Below are 23,209 nucleotides of genomic sequence, written 5' to 3'. Positions count from 1 at the left end.
TTTACTTTCCCTTCCCCCCCAAACAAAGTATGTATTCAACACTTCTTTTTCCTCCCTTTCCCTTCATTTCCATTACTTTATGAACCACCCCACACTCCATCCAAGCAAAGACTTAGGAACTTTTTTTTTTTTTTAAAGAACTTCTCAAACCTGAGAAGCTGAAATTAATTAAATGAAAAGAAGTAAAAAACAACAATTACAGAACAACTAAGACAGATCAAACCAGGCGACAAAGTAAAACAAAAAGACAACAAAAAGCAGTGATCTTAGAAGGAGAAATTGAGCTCTAAAAAGGATCTCATAATCCAATATGGAAGCTCCCTGCCCACAAGATAAAGATTGAGATTTTGATGACGAAGTCCAAATCCGGCTAGAGAAATGGCCGGCCTCATCCAAGAAGAGGGAATTACGTGAATTATGGGATGAGAGCTCATGTCCACGAGGAAATTCAAATTAGACAATTGCGGACGAAAACGCCAGGCAAGGGAATGATTTGTCTCGCGAATGAAGTTCGAGATCAGGTGATGACAATCGAAGATGTGCTTTTCATCGGGATTTGAGTTGAAGAGTGGTCCGCAAAGGCAGCTCAATAGCCAATATAGCATCAGAGGAATTATCATTCAAAGGTTGAGACAATCTCCTTGCAAGAATAACTTTGTAATTAGCATTAGAAATGAAAAAACCAATGGTTCTAACCTGAATCTCTAATCTGGATATGGCATTAGTGAAAATGAAGGGTCCATCAAAGCACTAGAAAAGTTGCATAATATAAGTTTTTCCGCCATAAGGTTCCAGATTGCTGCAGGAAAAATCCTCGAACATGAGCGTAAGTTCCGCTAGCAATGATAGAGAGATTGGGTCTAATGTTCTTGAATATAGCATTACAACGGGCAATCCAAATGAACCATGCTCCCCTGCAGATGAAAGCCGGAGATCTAACCGATTGCCTATACTCGAATGGCCCAAGATCCGCTAGAAAAAAACCTGCAGATAAAAGAAATAGAAATATTTTCTCTCTACGCAAAGAATGTACCAAAAAATGTCGAACCCTCGTTACAATTCCAAAACAAATGGTCGATTGTCTCCCTATGGAGACCACAGAAAACACAAGGGTTGTCTGGTCCCATATTAATGTTGTGGAGGAAAGCACTGGTGGATATTCTACCTTTTTAAGTATAACCCGGATGAAATGTTTTATGCGAGGTGCAAAAGTGTATATGCCAAATAATATGCCAACCAATCCAACTATCGGAGGAAGATCTTTGTTGATTGAGTCGATGGTAAAGCAGATCGAGATTTTAGAGCAAGTAGGTTTAGGGTACCAGACCCATTGATTGACACCAGATGTATCAATAACTGCCGAATTGAAAGTGTTATTATCAAACAAGCAGCCAAAAACATTAGTAAAACAGTTGGGATCCCAATGGTTATCCCGAACCATATCAGAAATATTGATTTGATCAACCTCTAGATCCATATTAAGGAAGGTGGGTTTAAGAGCAACAAGAACATTAAACACCCAAGGGTCCCAGAGAAAAGAAGTGGAATCTGGATTAATAGTGTGTATTTTGCAATAATGTTTTATGTGATTGGCAGAATGGCAGAGCCCACGGAAAAACCAGGAGCATTTAGCGGGAATGCCATCATTCCAAAAGTTTAATTTCCCATATTTATTCATAAGAATTTCCACCCAAATCACACTGTCACGATTCAGATATTTGAAAATGTGTTTAGCCATTAGAGAGTGCTTAACCAAATTGAGATCCTTGATACCCAAGCCCCCTCAGATTTATCTTCAATTAAAGAATTCCAACCAACATTGTGGATGCCCTTTCCATTGCTGTGTCTACTCCATAAGAACTTTCTAACAATTTTAGAAATCTCAGAAATGATGGTGTCAGGCAAAGGATAAGTAGATAGGGTATAAATAGGAATCAAAAGAAGAGTTGAATTGATTAGAATGTTTTTTGCTGCTGGAGAAAGATGAAATTTAGCCCATTTTCCAACAGTTTGCCTAACTTTATCAATTAAGGGTTGAAAAGATTGAACAGCAATCCTCTTAGGTGAAATGAGAATTCCCAAGTACTTAAAAGGTAAAGAAGCTTTGCTAAGATTCAAGATTGAGCAAATTCTTTGAGACACATGTTGGTTAAACCAGGAAGGGAAAAAGATTTGAGATTTAGCGCAATTAGGCCTTTGTCCAGTGAGATCAGAATAGTAAGAAAGGCAATGATGAAGATTTCTAGCCACTCTACGAGAAGCGTGGGTGATTAAAATCAAATCATCAGCATACATAAGGTGATTGAAATTATGCTGAAGAATACGGTTAAAACCAGGAATTAAATTATTAGACATGCTAAAGTTGAGCATGTTGGAAAGAGTTTGAGACACAAGGATGAATAAGTATGGAGAGATAGGATCCCCCTGTCTAATCCCCCTAGAGGAAGAAAACCAGGGAGTGGGAGTGCCATTAATCAGAAGGGAAAAAGAGCTAGCATTAAGGCAATTCGAAATCCAAGAGATCCAAATTGGGGGAAAGTTCATTCTAGATAACACGGCAAGAATTGCACTCCAACTCAGAGTATCGTATGCCTTCTCGATATCAAGTTTGATAATCATCCTAGGGGGACTTGAGGTATCAGTTTCAATAGAGTGAGCAGCTTCTTGCACAGTGATAATATTATCAAAAGGGCAACGACCAGCAACAAATCGCACTTGCTCTTTACCAATAAGATTAGTAATGACCATCTGAAGACGTTCGGTAAGAATTTTGGTGACTATTTTAAAACAAACGTTGCAAAGGGATATGGGGCGAAAATCCGAAACCAATTTAGGTTTATCTTTTTTAGGAATTAGAGCAATATAAGTTTTAGCCCAAGATTTTGGCATGAAAGCATGTTTAAAAAAATAATGAATGGCAGAAAAAAGTTGATTACCAATATTAGGCCAAAATTTTTTATAAAATTCGACGTTGAAACCATCTGGACCAGGGGACTTACCTGAAGGGAGATCGAGGAGAGCAGCGTAGACTTCTTCCATAGTGATCTCCCTAATAAGGTACTCGCAATCCATAGGAGTAAGAGAGGGTAAATCCGAGGGAAGAGCTTCGTCGAAGTTAATATTGGGACTAGAGGGAGCTTTCCAAAGTTGTTGATAATAATTGAGAAAGGCCTTTTCAACATCCTCCGGAGTGCAATGCTTATTGCCATTTAAATCTTCAATTTGAGGAATGAAATTAGTATGTGAGCGAGTGCGAGCAATAGCATGTAAAACTTTTGTGTTTTTGTCACCATCTTTAACCCATAATAGACGGGCCTGCTGAGCCCATTTGATACTGCACTGTTGCTGCAAGGCAGAAAGTTTAGCATAAAGTTCCATAAGCACTTGATGAGAACCGATATCTGCATCAGAACACTCAAGATTTTGGATCAAATTTTCAGTATGTATGATAGCGGACTCCACATCATTGACCCCGTTAATACTCCAAGATTTAAGTCTATTATGAGTGCGGAGGAGTAGATGACTAAAAGCATGCATTGGATTGCCGTGTGGGGTGAAATTAAAAGCTTCACGAACAGCCTCAAAGCAACCCAAAAACTCAAGCCAAAAGTTTTCGAATTTAAACAATCTTTTGGAATGCTTAGAAAATAAATTAGCCGTTAAAAAGAGAGGGAAATGGTCAGAGAAAGAACGCTGTAAATGTTTGAGAGTGTAGGATTTAAACATATCGTTCCATTCAATATTCACCAAACAACGATCAAGTCTTGACCAACGACGGGCCGGGCCAATCTGATTGTTGCACCAGGTGTAGGGGGAGCCGATAAATTTTAGGTCCAACAAATTGTTATTATTAATGAAATCAGAAAAGTAACGCGATTTGCGAAGATAGTAAGAAAAGTTTCGCCCCCTATGCTCGTTTCTGGAGAGAACCGTATTAAAATCTCCCAAGATAAGCCAAGGTATAACAAGGGGGGTGATTTTTGAAAGCTCGTTCCAAAGGAAAAGTTGGCTACGCCAACGAAGTGAGTTATAAATCACAGAAATAAGAAAGGTTTTCGACAGCGCAGAAGAAACAACAAGATGAAGGGCATGACGAGAAAAAGCCAGAGGAGTAACTTGCCCAATGACAGTGTTCCAAAGGACAATAATACCTCCCGAATAACCATCAGCCAGAATGACAGCCCAACCCCATTGGTTAGGAACCTTTTTGCAAAAGCGATCAAGACGCTCCAAGTTAGCCCGAGTCTCGATGAGACAAACAACTTGAGGTTTGAACTTCTTAATAAACCGAAAAACCCTAGCAGAGGTATCCCGCGCAGAGATGCCCCTGCAATTCCAACAAATTATTTTAGCGTAATTCATTTAATAACTTGGAAAAAATAAAGGACAGAAACTTCCTATTTAGGAGAGAGGGATGAATAAGGGCCTTATTCAAGAATGGGAGCATCCTGCTTCCAACCTTCCCTTCTTGTGGGAGACTTTTGCTACGTTTACATTTTTCCTGATAAATGCTTCTCTACGGGCTTCTTCTTGAAATTGATTCAAAGTCATAGAATCGTCAGGTCCCTCGTCGTCAGATATTTCCACTTCGTTATCATCCGAAGGGTCGTCCTCATCACCACTGTTTTCCTCCATGTCTCCGTGGTCACCCGGATCAAGAGCCGAGGCCTCGACAACTGTAATATGAGATTGATTCAAAGAGTCAGGAGGTTGGAGGTGTAGGTAGAGAGGAGTGAAGGATGGGGGGGAGGGGGATCTGGGTGTGGTGTGAGTCTTTCCAACGTCTCGATTTCGAAGAGAAGGATTAAGCTGGTTATTGGGGTTTGTCGGTGAGGTGATAAGAGAGGGTGTGTCACCAATAGTGAGGGTGGCATGAAACGGGGTGCTGCCATCTGGAAGCATGGGTGTAGTCTCATAAGTTTCAACGGTTGGGATAAGGGTATGAAGAATAGAAGCTTGATGAGTGGGGTTGTCAGAGCAAAGAACACTGTGCTCAGCGTGAGGAACGAGGAACCGCCCCCTGCCGTTGCCTCTATGTCCGCCACGTATGCCTTGGGAGACGGGATCTCGGGACTCCGCAAACGGCTCGCGTTTCTTGGCTGCAGTCCTCGCAGTCACGTGAGTGTCACGAGAGACCCCTCCACGACCGCGAGCACGGCCACGCCGGCGAGAAACAACAAGCCATGGTCCAAAATCCGTTTCCGGTAAGCCAAGTTCAGCTTTAGAAGGGTCAGTAATGATCGGTCCCTTCAAAAATAAACCACCTCCCGAGCAGGCCTTTGGCTTTGCCGGAGAAATTTTTTTCAGTGCCAAAGAGAGGACGATGACGAGCCGAAGCGGAGGAAGAGAGCTTGGTGAGAGAGGTATGAGAGGAATGAAGAATGAGATCAAGTGTGCCATTGATGCTAGCTAGGCTGATCAGGGCGGCGAAGCTTCTTAGCTTGGGAAAGCAGCGGATGGATCCAATTCGGGAGGAGAATGCTCTGCAGATGTGCTTTCTCGTCCGTATTGGGTGAGGTGTTTTTTTTTACCTGCTCATTTTGGAGTTTTGAATTTCTCTTGTTTTAGTTTCCGATTTAGGTTTTCTTATGCTTAAGAACATTAGGAAATTTGGAAATTGTTGATTTTGGAGAAGAATTGCGACTTTTTTCTTTCTTGAGAAATTAGGGTTGTCTCTGCCATTGGTAGAGTGATAAAAAAAATTAGCCAACTTTACTTTTTATTGTGATTGATCTTTGCTGGGTCTGTTTACTTCCTCATTTCTCAAATCTTTTTCTTATTCATGGATGCCAATAACGTTACACAATATAGAATGTGAAGAAGATGGTGAGACCAAAGATGATGATTGGAAGTTCATGAACTTTTGCAGTTGTAGAGTGGTAGATGTGACGCTGGACTATCAGCATTGGAAGTCTACAATATCCATGTTCTTCCTTGATGACCTGGGCCTTAGGATCATGCAATTTGTTTAAATGTGGATGCCTGACTAGAAACTACTTCTACCCCCCATATGTTTCCACTATGATTAATAAAAGATTCTGCAATTAGTGGATGATTTCATGTTTTCGGCTTGCTTGTCTACATGTTTTGCAATCTCAAAATTTTTTTTCAATCGAATATTCTGGGACTGTACTTTTGTTTAATGTTTGAAAATCAATACATTCATTTATGATATTATTATCGAAAATTTTGCAAATTGCACTTATTCCTTCAAGATAAGCTTTTGCCTTTTCATACATGATTTCTTGCACTTTCTCATCTTGTTTATGCCTTTGAATGTGATAATAATGTGCACCTGTTATTCTTTAGTCCATTATTTTTAAAAAGTGTAATTCTATCTTTTACTTCTAGGAATATAATGTTCGTGATTATAAAGACAAAGTTATGGATGGGTTTTATGATGCACTTGGGTTGCCTACTTCTGTAAGTGAAGGAAAGATTCCGTCACTAGTGGCTCTCCAAAATGGAAATCTTGTTTTTGAAGCTATTGTTGTCAATCATGCTATTGGTCATGACTTGGTTGAGTTAGAGCAAGTAACACAGTGTTTATTGCTTTATCATGACTTGAAATATTTTGCCTTTCCTTTTTTCTCTTATTCTTTTTTTGGTACCATTATATTGCCCCCTCCATGTGAAAAAAAAAATCAAATTATGTTAGTAATAAAGGAATTGTTGTTGTAAATCGGTCGCTTTATATGGTGAACTTTGGTTGTATTCATATGGATCATGCTTCTTGTCATTGTTAATGAAGACTTATTATAGTTTTTGCGACAAAAATGTGGTTTTTTTTTCTTATTCTCAATGCCTAATGTCTAACTGCTCACTAATTCTTCTTCTTTTGTTCTTTTTTTTTTATTTTGTTAGGGAATTCTTGGTTGATCTCATGGTGGACCCTAGCAGTCTTATTCCAGCAGATGCACTGAGTGCAAAAGATGTACCCTTAAGTTCAGGTAATTCATGACTCACTGAAAACCTCAATTCCTGCACCACAAATAAATCAGGGGGAGACTTACCGGGATCCAAACAGTTATATGAAAATGTATCGGGAGCTTCATTATTAGAAAATAATATCTCAGATAAAAGGTCAAGATATGAGAGAGCAATACTCGTACCTTCTGTTGCAAGTAGTGGAACATCATCCACAACAGTTGGAAGTAGTTCAAGTACAAATGCAAAGGGCTTGTTTTTCTGATCAGCCAAATCAGTTCCCTTCAAAGAAGAAAGGCATTGTTGTAGCGCCTTTTGATGTTAATAATTCGGAGATAAAGCATGATTATCATAGGCTCAGAGAAAGCATTGCCCCATTACCTGCAAGGCCTCAGCATCTGTTCATTTGGAAAATTCCCTTGCTTTCAATGAGGTTCCAAACACAAAGCAATATAAATTTGTGGAAGGAATTTTACCAAGAAAAGAGATAGGAGTGAATGATATTAATGCTTCCTCTTCTCATCAATCAACTGGAGATGGGAAGGCCTTATTTGATGGTTCTAGTGGAACTGGTATCTCATTTTCCACTGGCAGAGATGAATGGTGCCTTCAGTGCAGGGCGTCCTTCTGAGTTCAACAAATTGAACATTTCTTCTAGTTTACATCAAGATGGTAAGTTGTATATTGGCCAAACTACTTCATAAGCTAATAAACAATTAAATCAACCAGCAGAAACCAAAATAAATAGAAATGAAGACCACATGGCTTTGCAAAGCTCAGCTGAAATGAATGAACGAATAAATGACACTGAAAAACATGATCGGAAGAAGCCTTTGGGTTATAATTTTATGGGGACAGATATGACGTTGAGGAACCCACAATCCTCTTTCTCTCTTCTGGAAGTGAGGTCACGCGGGCTTGATTTAGTGCTTGATGATGTAGTGGAACCAGAAATCCCATGGGAACACCTTGTCACTGGTGAAAGGATTGGTTTAGGTACCATTTTCTTGTTGATAATGAATGATTTCTTAGAATTCTCTCTACATAGATGGACAGATGCTCATATTTAGCATTTCAAAACGCCATCAAATTATATTTGATGTATATCTAATCAGGTTAAATCCAGCTAATTTGATTCATATGTATCATTTTACTATTAGGGATCTAATAAGATTGTGAAGCCCTTCTGTTTACAATTGTTAATTATCCATTATCAATGATTGGTTGTTTCACAGTGTTTTTACTGAAAAAGCAAATGAGACCATTTTTCTAGCAGTATTTTGTCTTTTTAGTGTGTAACATATTTTTATTTTGCCAATTAATTACATGTTGCTTTTGTTTCACTGAACAGGTTCTTACAAGGGAGTGTATTGTGCAAATTGGAATGGCACGGTGAGTTTTTAATTGCGATATCACTTGCACTCTTTATTATTTGAAACCTTTCTGGTTAAATACAAACTATTTGACTTCTTCCAGTTTTGTTTTTAGTGGTACTTTTTCTGCTTATAAATTGTGACAGTTAATTGGCTTTTGTTTTATGGTTGACTATCTTCCAACTTTATTGGATAATAGATTTATGACATTTTGTGTCTAATATGTAAGCATGCTTATCTTTGATGCTTTGAGTGCCTATTAGCATGTGATATCTTGGTAATATTAAGGATGAGAAGTGTTTTGAGTATTAGACCTTTTTTCTTTTAAGTTTGGCCTAATATTAAGTAGGTTATTGAGGTTTAGCTTAATGGGTTTTATGAGCTACTTCCAGCAAAATGCTCAATGGTTGCATTTGAACATTCAGTAGATGTGCAAAGTGAGGAATTTCATAGTAAGGTTTGATAGTCCGAGTTGAGGATATTTATCACCAAATTATTCGACATGACTAATTAATAATTTTTAATGTTAAATTTTTTGTTTTATATGTTGATTGATTTTGTTATGTTCCTATTTTCCCATGTAGGACAATGGGGATAGAGTCTTATTGTTTGAGAATATCAGTCATGAAGTTGTTTGATTATAGTTTGTATGAGGAAGTAGTACCTAACTGAGTTATTTGGAGACGAGAAAGAGAGAATTTTTTTTATAGGTTTGAATCTTGTGTAGTGCATCTATCTGAAAGGAATATTTTGCTCTAGTATAAAACTTGATGCAAGAGATTGGTACCAGTGATGATATGGGTTGTGGGCAAATGTTCATTAGAGTTTGGCATATGCTATTTTTTGGCTGGTAATGGAGTACACTGATATGATTGTTACAAAAGGAAGGTGGCTTCTTGTTTATGATTATTTTAATAGTTCAATTCTTACATAGTTTTTTTTCCTATATGATGTTCATGGTCTGTATCTTAGTAGTATATGTCCTTTGGCAGTGATCGTAAGTGATGCCATGAAACAAGCAAGCTTGTCTTAGTGAGAAGAGGTCATCTTAATAGTCATACACACAACTAGCTACAAAATATTGTATTGGCATTCATTTTATTCATTGCATGGCTGCTTTATGAATTGTTTGGGCAATTTTTGTGTTTAAGAGATTTTTTAGGTGATCCTACTAATTTTTATGTGAAGGGTCTTTGCTTCATTATGATATTTAAGATTTCTGTAGTGTTCTTATCTTGTTTATTTTTTAAATCTGGACATCTTTTTGGTAAAAAGGATGTTATAATTTATGTGTAATGTAATAAATAATCAGAAGTGGCTGTGAAGAAATTCCTTGAGTAGGATTTTGATAGTGATGCTTTGGATGAATTTCTGAGAAAAGTGAGTTAATTGTTTTCTAGGGTAATCATTACATGATTTTATACTGCCATTTTATGTTTTGATGAGGGGGCTTTAATTTTTATGTGCCATTAGGGGAAAATAATGCGTAGGTTGCATCATCCAAATGTTGTTCTATTTATGGGTGTTGTTACTTGCCCTCCCAACCTATCAATTGTTTCAAAGTTTCTTCCAATGTAAACAGAAAATCCTCTTTTCCTTTAAATTAAACCAGTGACTAATATGAAAGAAATCAATTTGCATATTCTTACTCCAAAAAAAATTATCAATATCTTAAATTGGTTTCAATGTAGTCATTGGCATCCCTTTTCAAATTTGTTGTACAATGGGTTGTGCCATCTTCTTGAAAGCTCTAACAGAACATTCCCACCTCAACATTTTAGATTTCATGGCAGAATCTAGCAATGAACTTGAAGCATAGTTGCATTCAACATTTATTGTTTAAAGGCAATTGTGCTTCACCCTCTCATTGGTTTTGTGCCTCATGGACTAAGCCCATCCTTTTGTTGTGTTTATCCATAAATTCTTGCTCTTTGGGGCATTAGAGGAACTGTATGGGTTTGCATCTGTATTTGGTTAGGTTACCAGTGCATTTTTTTAACCTTTCACCTTTTTCTACCTGACAGTGCAGCTTGAGCCCAAAGTTTTAGGAATGTAATTCTCAAACCTATCAATATAATCAACCATATCTTATTAGGTTTCATGTCATTCGGAGCAGAAACTAGGGTGGCTTTTGTTTATTTGTGTTATATATAACAAGAATTGAACATTAGAGAAGCCATCTGATGTGCATGGGCTTGTCGACTTAAGATTGGGGGAGCAAATAATGGAGGATTTGAAGGGTATAAAGTTTAATGCAATGTTTTAAAGGATATATAGGTATTTTTGGTGTTTTTGAGATATTAGCTAAAACAGAACTTATTATTTGTTGATTTTACTTTTAGAATTTCAAATTGTGGCAACACAATATTTATTTTTTTTATTTCTGTAAAGTTTTATCACTTGACTCACATGCAAAGTGATCTATCAGAGGAAGTTTTTACAAAATTCTTTACCGTCCAAATAGTCAAATTGAGTAGAAGTGAAGAATTAAAATGGCCCTTGATGTGGTGTGTGAAATTTTTTTCATAATTTCTTGGTTGGAAGTCTTGTGTGAATTGATTTTCTCTGTGCTGTCCCATGGGCCAAGGGTATGAACTATTTGCACGCTAGCATACCAACAATTGTCCATCATGATCTGAAATTACCAAATCTATTGGTTGACAAGAACTGGACTGTGAAGGTATTTTATTCTTGGTAACCTCAAATACATGGAAACGTTTTAAAATTTGTTCTGCTTTTTGTATCAAGAAAAGATGCTAATGTAATTCAGAAAGCAATAGCAGAACCTTGTCTAATTGAGTTGTGCACTTTCATCCTTAGTTGGTAGAATAATTAAAAAGAAAAAAAAATGATAATTTCCATTACTTGTGTTCCTATTACTGTTTTGGTAGCAGTTCTCCTTGGATTCGTGTAGGATGTTTGTTTATTGTGTCATCTTAGATTGATTGCTGGTAATGTTCTCGGCCTACAGAAAGTGGACTTGGTGCATTTTTGGTGAAATTATAGTAAGGGAAACTAGTGCTTATGTGGAAAATTTGGAAGGATTCAACCTTACTATTATAGTGGCAGTATGAGAGGTGGAGTTTGACTGCTACAGGCATTCCCAATGTCTGGGATATGTAGTGAAGTCTTTGAATTTGAACAAATATATAGCTTGTTTTTAGGAAGACATTATTTGTAAGTTTCTACTAAGGAGTATCTGAACCTCTGTATGGATCTTCAGACGGTAGGAAGTTTATATATCCCATATTTTGAACAAGCATATATATAACACGTTCAAATGCAGTACCAAGAAACATAAAATCAACTAAAGTATAGCAATTTGACAATGTAGAATATAGTGTGAGAAATAGAAATGTTAACTATTAATTATATACACACTATTGGATCCACTTAGAACAAGTTTAAAATGATCAGATGTAAGTTTACCTGAACTTTTTGGATCATTAAGTCTGTACCTCTTGGGCAATCAAAAGCGTCTTGCTGTTTTCATAAGTGTATTTAAATGTCTATCTGCATAAGCTTGAATAGTTACACTGCAAGATATCCACATCTTTCTTCTCTTTCTAAAACTTAGTTTGTCTGATGTTTATGTGTATATGCATGTTTTTCTTTGTGGTTTTTTGTTAGTGTTGTCACTATGTTGCCTTCTTGATTGGGATTGGTTACTTGGAGTTGATTATGTTGGATATGCGCCTTAGTTTAAGAGCTAAGGCAGCTTCTAAATTGGTTAGTGCATAGCCCTTTCCTGTGAATACTGGTCCAAAAATATTGCGCAAGTTCAGTTTGTACCTTTGGCCATAGCATCATCCTTAGTTTTTCTTATGCCAAAGTGTGGTCTCATTTAGGAAGCCAATAGATATAATCTAATCGTCACATACAGACATCCATGCCAAACAAATTTATTTACGTGCATGTTTGGGAGTATGTGACCTCTTTAAATGCTGGAATATAATAATAAAAGGATATAATCCTTAATTTTTCTTGATCAACTGTTACTCTGATTAGTTTCACTACTGATAGCATTCTGATATCAATGTAATGCGGGTCTGTGATTTTGGTCTCTCGGCTGGGTTAGAGCACAGCTCACTATCAACATCATAGTCAACCGCCCGGAACGGTGAGATCTCAGTCTTTTGCTCTAACTACATTTAGGAAATTATTATTTCTAGTTTGTCGAAACTTCTGACATTTCAACCTCTAAATCTCTGCCCATATTCTGTTTTAGCCAGAATAGATGGCACCAGACTGTTGCGCAGTGAACCAATCAAAGAGAAGCGAGTTTCCTATACTAAAACCTTTTGGTTTGACAAGCGAGTCACTGCTAACAATAGGTAATAAGACAGAAACAAACTTGAGGAAACAGAAGTAAACTAACGAAGAACCAACTAGTTAAACACAACATATGATAAATTAAAAATGAATTATCTATAGTTTACTTCTGTTATAGAATATGATATATCTATAGACAATGTAGATATGCTTTTATGATTCATACAGCACCTTATTTATTTCCTAGACATTTTCGCATTCATGGATGTGTTTGTTAGCTTGAGCTCGTTCTCTTGTGATGCTTAGCACCTTCAATTTGTCTTTCTGTATTCATCATCTCATATATACTGCATGGCCTCCCATCCCAGGTGTAATGTGTACATCTTTGGATTGATATTATGGGAACTGGTAACTCTGAGATGCCTTGGTCTGGTTTGAACTCAATGCAGGTGGTGGTTCTGTTGGCTTCAGTATCTCCGTCTAGAGATTCCAAAAGTGGTTGATCCTCTCGTGGCCCAAAAATAATTTGGCATTGCTTGCAAAAGTAAGCACAGTATATATTAATAATGATATGAACTGTTCATATATAATAAAGCTCTGATATGATATATATATATATAGATAGGTATTGTAGAATTGTACTAACTCCTGTTTTTGTTCTCAACCTTTGCTCTGTGAAAATGAACATACAGAGATCCAAATTTGCGATCCTTCCTTTGCGGATCTCACACAGCTCTCAAGTCTTTACAATGGCTTGTTGACCCTGCTTATCAGGATGCGCAAAACCCACCTTTGGGCACAAGAAAACCAGCAAACACAACTCCTTGAACATACCAAATGGTAAATAAACTAAGAGTATCCATCCATTTATTACTTTTTGTAGTGCTTAGTTGTGCCCTAAAATCAGGATATGTGAAGTGAAATGCTTGTTTAGTTTGCCTTTTGGGCAAGGGCAAAAAGTAATGCCCACTTGGCCTGTGTTTATGTTTTCCTTGTGGAGACTGTACATGAATGTTTTATGTCTATACAGTATATACTAAGTACTCCACAAGTTCGGAAGAACTTGCTGTACATCAGACTTTCAATAGAGTGTTTTCTTTGCTGTATATGCCCAATTGAAATGGGAGGGCAGTTGTGAGGAAAAGGACTGGCGTTGGGTTGATTGTAAATAAGTTGTAGTAGAAATAATAGTGATGGTACTGGGTTATTGACAGAAGAATGTGGTCCTAAAGAATCATTGTTAAGAACTAAACCCCATTTCGCAGTAGAATGAATGAATGAATGGAGAAATGAAAAGTATATGAAACGTTATTATAGCGCTTGCAGTATTGTTGCTGGAAATTTAAATTTATATATAAAACAGTGAATCTTCAGTGCTATGCCATTTGATTTTGTGAATATTTTCATCTGACAATATTGATTTCTATTAAGCTCCGTGTAAACTTATGTATTGCATACTCTAGTTTTCATCCTGTGTTTTGTTAAAATGAAAAACACCAAGCAAATGATTAAATAAAGATTTGGAGAATAGGGGTGAGCATTCAGCCGCAAGGGAGCTGTTTTGGTTATGTAACTAAATAAATCATTCTTTAGTGATTGGACAACAAGTGATGAACTGTTTGAAGAAAACTACTCAATGTATACAATCATAGTATATATAATAGAGCATTGATGAGTTCTGACATAATCTTTTAGTTGTCAAATTTCACCTTCTCGACAGATGATCTTTCTGATTGTTCACTCAGATCAAAGTTTTGCCTTGCAGAGCTTCTCCCATCTTGTTCCCTAATTTTGAATACGTTTGAGGAAATTGACCAAAATGCTCTTAAATTAGCAGCAGTGAAATTGAAGCTTTGATTGATCATCAGGTTTGACTGGATCATCCTAAGAGGTCTGAGTGAGACCGAATCTATCCTCTGGATTTGTTGAATACTTGCTGTCGACTCCATGCACTTCATTTGCATTGCAGAGCCAACAACACAGTTTACCAACACCACTGCAAAAACATGGGAAAAATAAAATAAAGGCAAATAACATAGGAAAAATAATATATCATAACACCCTTGTTAGACAAAATAATTCAACCCTGAATAGATAAAGCAACGCAAAATTGTGACAGATGCATTACACTTATTATCAATAATTGTTGTAACAAAGACCAATGGTTTTTGAGTGTTGCGATGTTAAACTTTTGATCCTCCAACCGTAGTTTTGCCTTGACTTTATGAGTGAGTTCTTACTATCATTGAATACCCAATGTTTCTTCAATGTTGCGATGTTAAACTTTTTATCCTCAATAAGTTTTGCCTTGGCTTGATGAGTAGGTTCTTACCTATTACACCGGTTATTGAGGAAACTCCACGCATCTCGAGTTGCAATGAAAACTCTTTTTGTAGTGCCAAAAGCCTCACTTTCCATATCATAGCTTCATCAGCGGTAACAAGCATCTACCAACATCTGCTTTTGGCTTTTGTTTTCCTCTTTAACCTGCCAAAATAGAAGAGAGAGAATCACAACATCAGCATCAAATACAAAGTCATGTTTGAAAGCCTCTCATTTTAGACCATTCTGCACTTTATTAACAAAACTAAGGCTTTTCAAAGTTAGACCAGAGTTCACAAGTAATTCTGCTAATCACGAAAGTGAAAATAACAAATAGACAACATTTTGCATACATATAGATGCAAACCCAACTATTAATGTCTTCGCAAATTGATCAACTTTCAAGAGACTTAGAAAATATATAAGATAATGATAATATACATACCTCAAACTTGGAAACCAAATAATAATGTCTTCACATTGGAATAAATAAGAAACCAATCAAGCGTTTAGATTTGAGGAGAAAACCCACAATCAATACAAGCAATCCGAGCATAATTGCTGATAAATTTGGTGAATTCTTGATTAGCGCAAAGAGAATTTGTAGTTACGAGAGGTTTTGGAGATGCAGCACGACCAATTAAAGATATATCAAAAGATGGCGCGATTTCTCAATGTTCTCAGTTTGCACATTGAATTTAAAAGAGGACATTTTCTCCAAAGTAATCTTAGGATATCTTTGCTTTTGGTTTGAGCATAGCATGATCTCTAACCTGTGCAAACAAAAATAGAGAAAACTCATAGGCCTTTCTTTCACTTCAACTAATTGTTCATGCATTGTGTCGGCTCTCTGCCAAAGACAAGAATATTGACAAATTAATCATTCTTAATAAGTTAATGTTCTAGTTTTAATTACAGTACTTGTACATATACTTCCATGCTTCCAACATTGTTGCATGTTTAATAATAATAATCAATTATTATTGGTGTTGTTATATGTTAAGGCAGCGGGACCCACTACCTAACTTCTAATGACTTGTTATAGGGAAGGGTTGGTGGTAATATATCAATGCAGAAGCGTCTCGCGAGTGATGTGGGATGGTCTAATGCCCTTTGCTTGACACCCCACAGGCCCCACGTGGATGTGGGACCCAAGTCTAACCATAGCTACGTCTGGTAATGTCGAGGAGCACTGGCCCTAAAGCCTACCAGTAGCTTCAGAGTTAGAGGAAGGATTGAACTTTAGGATATATGAAAATTTAGGGAGATTGGCATCTCTCTGAGTATGGGCTATGGACCCGGATTAACCGCTGCGTCCCAGCAGGCCTGAGCCGGATGTGGGACCGAGATCCTCACATAGGCTACGTCTGATATTAGGAGCGAGGGGACGCTACCCCTAACTTTCCTCATGCTAGCTGGGTTATAGGGAAGGGTTGGTAGTAGTATATCAGTAGAGAGCGTCGGTGATGTGGGACTATGGTCTAAGCCGTGCGTCCCGGCACGCATAGGCCCTGAGGATGTGGTGGGTCCACAATCTTAACATTATAATGAGTGCATATTGAGTAAACTATATATAAACTAACATTCGAAACATGATAATAATGTGGTGAAAGAGGCATACATATGCCCGATTAATAAATACCCTTCAAAGTGGGATCTTATAGAGTTAATTATGCAGATTTAATGAATTTTAAAGCTCCTTATATATATATATTTTTAAAGAACTCTGCATGAAAAGTATTCTATAATTTAAAAAGAAATCCTTAAGTTATAGCGATTGATTAATGAATAGAAAATTATATTAATAACTTGTTTTAACATTCGTGAATCCACAGTACATGTGAAGAAGTAGGAAATAATAAAAAGAAAAATATGAAACTTACGGGTGGAAATATGTGCGAAGAGTGAGATGGGATGGCGGCATCATCCCACTCTAAAGCTTTCCCACCATTCTCTCTCACATTCAATTCCTATCTTTCTTTGATTGTTGTTAATGCCCGCTTGAATGGAAGCTTCTTAGATTATGACATTGTGCTATCGAAATTTAAGTCGAGAAATCCAATTCAAAATTGCTTATGCTCACTAATTTTGGTAGGTTTTTTAAATATAATTCTTGTAGGGCAGGGAACATCGGGCGTTCAGAGACTTTTTCTTGTTGGATTTCTCTCTCCTCCATGTAAAACAACTTTTGTATCTTTGCACAATCTTCTATTTTCAAACCTAAAAGACATGGGAGATGTAGGACCCAAGCTAAATTATCCAAATTACATCCCGATATTTCTAACAACTGCAACACAAGAAAAAATTCTGCAGGTGATAGATTTATCCAGATAATGTTCTGCAGTTTTTCAACATTAAAGATATCGAGGTAATTGAGATGACTCCCACTTCCATTCATCACAAGCTCCTTAAGCTGTGGGCATGATTCAATTACTAGAACCGCCAAGAATCCATGATCTTTGCAACTTAAAGTATCAAATGAAAGAGAGATCAAGTTATCCAAATTTTCTATATAAAGCCGAGTAGTTGGCAAACTTGAGGAGTTCTTTGGAGAACCTCTTTTGATACTACAGCATTGCTATATGGCTTTGGCGTGTTTCTTCAATTTCTTTAACTCTTCGAGGTCTACCACCACAGATGGAAATACGTCGATGACCTTCGACTTACGTAATCTTGACATGAGATCTTCCTCTACCTTGCCAAGCCCTTTCAAACCTCCACATATTAGATGTTGCAATTTTTTCAAATATACCAACTCCTTCGGAAGTGATGAGATATTTGTGTTTGAAATGTTTAGGTATTGCAAATTAACCAAACATTTGATGTCCTTTGGAAGTTCTTCGATACCAGTGTCTTGAAGATCCAAATATGACAAATTTGGCATCTGTTTGAAAAATCCTTCAGGAATATTTTTAAAATAAGAATTAGAGTGTATCATTAAACATAACAAATCGAACAACGATGAAGAAAACTTGGAAAAAGCTCCACCTTGCCACTTATAATCACTGGATTCGCGAATCTCAATTCTCGCATTGATTGATGGTATTTCAACTACAAACATATCATATTTTTCACTATCCATTTATTCTTGTTCATCCACGATGCGATGCTATCCCACTTTGCCATCTCATAAATTGCATCATGTAGGTCCACATAATCATCATCAGAAGAATACAATAAACATGATTCCTCTAGAATGTTAAAAATATATCTTGCTTGGAGATAAGCTTGTTGTAAATTGACAAAATCACCGATTAAGCCTAAACCAATCCATAATTTTAACAAACCTTCTTTGGATAACCATCGTAAAAGGGAAGCACACAAGAAACACTCCTGAATATTTCTAGGTAGAGTATCATAACTGAATTTCAAAATAGGAAGTAGTGAAATCTTTAGCGAGCTCAAAATAAATTCCCAATCTTGGACGGTATTTCTATTAGACATCGCCTTACCCACCACTTGCAGAGCAAGTGGCAAACCACCACACTTGTTCATCACTTCCCTTGCTATTTTCTTCAACTTTTCATCTGACTCAATAACAGCTAGATTAACATTGTGCTTGAAAAGAACCCATGCTTCATCTAATTCCAAGCATTTCACTTTAATCTTTTTGCTTGCCCCCATCCGGGCACACACATCTTCTGATCGAGTAGTGAAAATCACTTTATATTTGTATGGTTTGGTGGAATCATCATCATCCCTATAAGGATTGATAATTCCAAGATCAACAAGGTCTACTGGCTCCCATATATTATTCAAGAGCAATACAATATTCTTAGTTTCTAGGGCATTGAAGATGTCTTGTTGACCAGCATCAGGGGCCAAATGCAATTTTTTAGCAATCTCTTTCCGAAGTTCTTCCAACTGAGTATTTTGTGAAACTTCGATAAATAGCACATGATCAAATACCATGTTTGCATCATCTAACAATGATTGGTTGATTTTTTTCAAGAGTGTGGTCTTGCCTACACCCCCCATGCCCCATATGCCAATTATACCAATTGTTTCATCTGCCAGATAACTGCGAGCAATATCAAGGTTGGAAACGAATTTTTTCCCCACTATCGTATATGATTTAGGGACCGGTTTAGGAGGCAATTGCTCTAAGAATGAGACTTCTGATTGTTCTCCTTCCAAGTGAGTTATTTCATCGAATAAATTAACAAATTGTATTGCCTTCTCATCTTCTTCTCGAACCTGTTTAAAATCATATATAGATATTGTGAAATCAATAATATACACATTGTTATATTATAACAAATTGAAAACACAAACCAAAACATAAAATGTGTAGAAAGGATTGTGGGCTCCTTTTCTTTTCCACCCGGCCTTTGATTGGGATTGACGCGGTTGAAAAGCATGGATCTCAAAATCAAATTTAATTTATTTTTATATTTCGAGATGATTATGGGTTCATAGACTCCTATTAGGGAGCCCTAAGTATTAATACCAGGACGATGTCATGGGAACCTCCGATTAAGAAAGCGAGTGTGAATGAGAAAGTGGCCGAGTAAACATGATAATTTTATTTAATTTCAAAGATGCATGTGAGATACATGATCGTGAGACAAGAATACAAAGAGAGAGCTATTCTCTAAGAGAGCTTAACAAGAGTTTTAGAAAGAGCTATTTTTATCATGCTCTTCAAAAATTTATTTTTGGGTAGCGCTCTTAGCTCCTATCTTGAAAGTGTGTCAGAAGACCCTCTTAGCTTTGTGGATGTAGCTCTCCTCGATTTCTTTTATGTGGGTTTATGTCTTGAAAGCATGAGCTTAGTCAGCTGCGACCACTCTGCGTTTACGAGGTTGCCTGCTTGGCCACTTTTGCTCCTTTATCGCTTTGAAGACTTTGGCTCTTTGCGCTTGTCAAAATCTCCACGACTCCTTGCCTTGTGAAACTCCTCAAGTCTTTGGCTTCTTGGTGCCTTAAAAACTTGAGGAGTTGCATTTGTCGTTTACATGATGCATTTAGGTCTTAGCTCTTGATGCTTTTGAGCCTTGACCATTTGATAAGTCGTGACCTTTAGCGTGGTTAGGTCATTAACTTGATAATTTTGACTTGATTTTTAAAAATGAACCTCAAACTCATTTTGAGAGACCTCATAATGAGACTTAGGAAAATGCTTTTGCCAACTCAACTTTTTCAATGAGTGTTGACGAAACATTTTTCTTCTTTTTATGAAAATTTTTCATTCATATCCATCATCATCCTCTACTGTGAAATCTTCAGTACTCTTCCTTTCGTTTTCAAGAAAATATTTTTCCTGTACTTTTTCATTGCGTCTCTCTCACTCCAGCGTATCAAAAGACCTCAAGTGAGCTTGAAATCTTTGTCCAACCTTTTTCTTTTTATGAGTGTTGATGAGAGATATTTTTGGTGAACTTTTCATTTTATCACTTGAGTACTTTTCTTTTCATTTCACTTTTTTACTCCATTGGGTGTCGAAAAGATACTCAAAAGTGAGAACTGAAGAAAGGTTTTGATATGAAAAATTTCTGCTTTTACCCAAGTGTGTCGAGACTTCAGGTGGAATTAGGAAATTATATTCCTCGTTACCCCTAGAGTCGAGGACTTCAAGGTGGAATGAGAGAAATTTATGAAAATTTCTAGTTGCAGAAAAGCAGAGGTCGAGGGTGGAATTAGAGAAAATATACAAACTTTCTCGTTATCCCAAAGAGAGTAAAGCTTGCGGTGGAATTGAGAAAATATGAAAATTTTTCTCGTTCTTAAAGAAAAGTCAAAAGCTCAAAGTGGAATTAGAGAAAATATGAAAACTTTCTGGATTACCCCGAAAGCAAAAGGCTTAGCGGTGGAATTAGAAAAATATGAAAATTTTTACTACGATTTGCACGAAAGCCAAAGCTCGAGGTGGAATTAGAGAAAATATGAAAAATTTTTCTCATTTACCCCCAGAAGAACCAAGACTTCCATGGTGGAATTAGAGAAAATATGAAAATTTTCTCGTTACCCCAGCCAAAAGCTCGAGGTGGAATTAGAGAAAAATGTGAAAATTTTCTGTTACTGAAAAGCAGAGCTTCGAGGTGGGAATGAGAAAATTTTGTATGAAAAGTCTAGATTGCGAGAAAGTCAAGGTGGAATTAGAGAAATTTCATAGGATTTTTCTAGAGGAAGCACTGAGAAAAATTTACCAAAATACCCCCACTCAAATTCATCCTTTTACTCCTCATTTTTTACTCTCTTTTTCTAACCCATCTTCGTTTTCCATATTTTTCCTTTTCTTCTCTCATTTTCAACTCACCCTTCATTTTTCCATATTTTTGTCTTCTCTCTTTTTCAAATTCACCTTTCATTTTTTCATATTTTTGTCTTCTCTCTTTTTTTTCAAATTCACCCTTCATTTTTCCATATTTTTGTCTTCTCTCTTTTTTCAAATTCACCACTTCATATTTTTCATATTTTGTCTTCTCTCTCTTTTTAACTCATCCTTCTTTCATTTTTCCATATTTTTCCTTCATACCTCTTTTCACTCCTTCATATATATATCACTTCATTTTTACTCTCTTCATACAAAAAGTACCCCTTGCCAATAAACTCCTCCTCAATTTATTTTCATAAATCCTTCTTCCTTTAATCTAAAGTTCAACACATGAAAAACCCAGAGACAAATAAATATTAAATATATTCACAACATTCTAGTGCATGCATGCGAAGAGGAATAATGTCCAAACAAGCGAAATTCCTACTAACAATTAATGACTAACCGGACATGAAAGCAGGAGAAATGTGAAACTTAGAATATATGTATGATCGAGACATTGTAAGGACATGGGAAGGGATCAGCTGTCTGCGACAGAAGCAAGGTAGAGTAAGATAGAGGGTTCCATCCTTAGCGCCGGTCTGCGATGATTCATGGCGTGCTTACGAGAAGTGTTTTAGTTATTCAAGTCGAAACCAGGTTTTGACCAAGAAGCAAGAAAGCCATTAATCTTTGCATTTCTTAGGGGGCGATATGAGGTTTGAGGGACTTGGGTTGAGGGCAAGAAGGGCATGTAAGGCAGGGAGAGTTTAAATATGCATGGGAAGTAGGGTCATGCATGGCATGCTTATTGTCATGTATGAAGATGGAGAGTTCTTAGAAGCAGAGTAGGAACTGGTAAGTGATAGGGTGGTGAGTGTCGCAATGATGACATTGCATGGTGTCAGAGATGGTGGTGAGGTTGTTGGAGATGAGGAAGGAGAGAGGGTGAGTGATGGCACGAAGATTGGTGGACCATGGATAGGGAGGTTCAATGGTGGATGGTGGACATGAAGGGGTGTTGTTTCGGTGGGAATGAGAACGGGGAGTATCTTGATTGAGATGGATAGGAATAAGTGTAGTAGAAGAAGGGTGAGAAGGAGGAGTGGAGACAGAGGAAGAAGCATTGGTATTGGGAGTTGGAAGGGAGAGATATAGCATGATCGGGGTCACCTCTGCCATCAACGTTGTTGTTGTTGTTAGCCATTGATAATGATGATGATCATGATATAGAAGAAGAAGAATAATGCAGAAGAGAAAGAGAGCACGAGAGAGAGAAAGGAATTCAGGCTTATGCATGCACATGCATGTATTTCTCCTTGAATGCATCTATGAAAAGAAATTATATGCCTTTTTTTTTAGAGAGAGAGAAAGCATGTACAAGCATTTAAAATTCTTAAGAACACCAACGTACATACATGCATTAGTTTTGAAAGAAAATCATGGGCATATGGGACCCATTGCATTATTCTCTTTTTAATGCATGAGAGAAGCATCATGGTATGAATATGCATGGCATCTGTCTCATTCGTGAAAAGCATCACGTCGAAGGGTGGGGCCCGGTGTATGTGAGGCATGGGGATCGTGTTCTTGCTGGAAAAATAAGGTTTATTATTATTACATATTTTTCTATTTTTCAGAAAAATGCAATACTCTTCTGCAGATCAAGCTTCTCCGATCTCCTTGGCCTTTCTTTCTCTTTCTTCCTTCTCACTTCCCTTCCAAAAATTCTATCTGTCTTTTTTTCTAGTCCCTCCCTTTTTCTTTATTTTTTTGTTTTTTTGAGCCTCCTCCTTGTCCCTCCTTCGTCTCTGTCTCCTCCTCCTCAGCCTTTTCCTTCTTCTTTTCTCTTTTCATCCTCTTTTCGTCTCTCCCTCTCGTCTCATAAAATCCTCGACACTCGAAGAATCTCGACTCAGGGAGAGATTTAAAAAGTTTTTAGATTCAGAAATTTCAACGTCCTATCCATAATCTATACATTTATTATTATTTTATTTTATTTTATCTGTTTAATTTCCTCCTATTATTGTTCGCTTTATTTTAAAATTTCAAATGATAT

The 23,209-nt window shown here is 36.9% G+C and overlaps 2 protein-coding genes across 2 annotated transcripts; both read right to left on the bottom strand.

Moving 5' to 3' along the window:
• Nucleotides 1-546: 546 nt before the first annotated feature.
• Nucleotides 547-4,690, bottom strand: LOC120254702. The gene is made up of 3 exons (XM_039262756.1): nucleotides 3,000-4,690; nucleotides 1,238-1,356; nucleotides 547-750 (listed from the first exon to the last, which is right to left on the bottom strand). The coding sequence occupies exons 1-3, from the start codon at nucleotides 4,360-4,362 to the stop codon at nucleotides 547-549; spliced, it is 1,686 nt and encodes a 561-aa protein (XP_039118690.1). The 5' UTR covers nucleotides 4,363-4,690.
• Nucleotides 4,691-14,263: 9,573 nt separating this feature from the next.
• LOC120254701 (putative disease resistance protein At1g63350) lies at nucleotides 14,264-19,841 on the bottom strand. The gene is made up of 6 exons (XM_039262755.1): nucleotides 19,704-19,841; nucleotides 18,347-19,091; nucleotides 18,182-18,255; nucleotides 17,510-17,778; nucleotides 17,163-17,359; nucleotides 14,264-14,568 (listed from the first exon to the last, which is right to left on the bottom strand). Exons 1-6 carry the CDS (start codon nucleotides 19,839-19,841, stop codon nucleotides 14,264-14,266), a joined length of 1,728 nt encoding a protein of 575 aa, XP_039118689.1.
• Nucleotides 19,842-23,209: the final 3,368 nt, after the last annotated feature.

This window comes from Dioscorea cayenensis, unplaced genomic scaffold (assembly GCF_009730915.1).
Source record: "Dioscorea cayenensis subsp. rotundata cultivar TDr96_F1 unplaced genomic scaffold, TDr96_F1_v2_PseudoChromosome.rev07_lg8_w22 25.fasta BLBR01000584.1, whole genome shotgun sequence".
Lineage (NCBI taxonomy): Eukaryota > Viridiplantae > Streptophyta > Magnoliopsida > Dioscoreales > Dioscoreaceae > Dioscorea > Dioscorea cayenensis.
The sequence above is the reverse complement of the archived record's forward strand: the minus strand, read 5'-3'. Positions and strand labels throughout refer to the sequence as shown.

Excerpts from the sequence above, each read along its gene's own strand:
- LOC120254701 (XM_039262755.1), bottom strand. The coding sequence starts at position 19,841 with ATGCAACTCCTCAAGTTTTTAAGGCACCAAGAAGCCAAAGACTTGAGG. Across the intron at positions 19,092-19,703 it reads GAGCAAAAGTGGCCAAGCAG|GTTCGAGAAGAAGATGAGAA; the intron begins GCAACCTCGTAA and ends GATTTTAAACAG. Across the intron at positions 18,256-18,346 it reads ACTTGCTCTGCAAGTGGTGG|TTATGATACTCTACCTAGAA; the intron begins GTAAGGCGATGT and ends TTTGAAATTCAG.
- LOC120254702 (XM_039262756.1), bottom strand. The coding sequence starts at position 4,362 with ATGAATTACGCTAAAATAATTTGTTGGAATTGCAGGGGCATCTCTGCG. Across the intron at positions 1,357-2,999 it reads TCTCCTCGATCTCCCTTCAG|TTATTGATACATCTGGTGTC; the intron begins GTAAGTCCCCTG and ends TCAATTCGGCAG. Across the intron at positions 751-1,237 it reads TTCCTCCGATAGTTGGATTG|TGCTTTGATGGACCCTTCAT; the intron begins GTTGGCATATTA and ends CAACTTTTCTAG.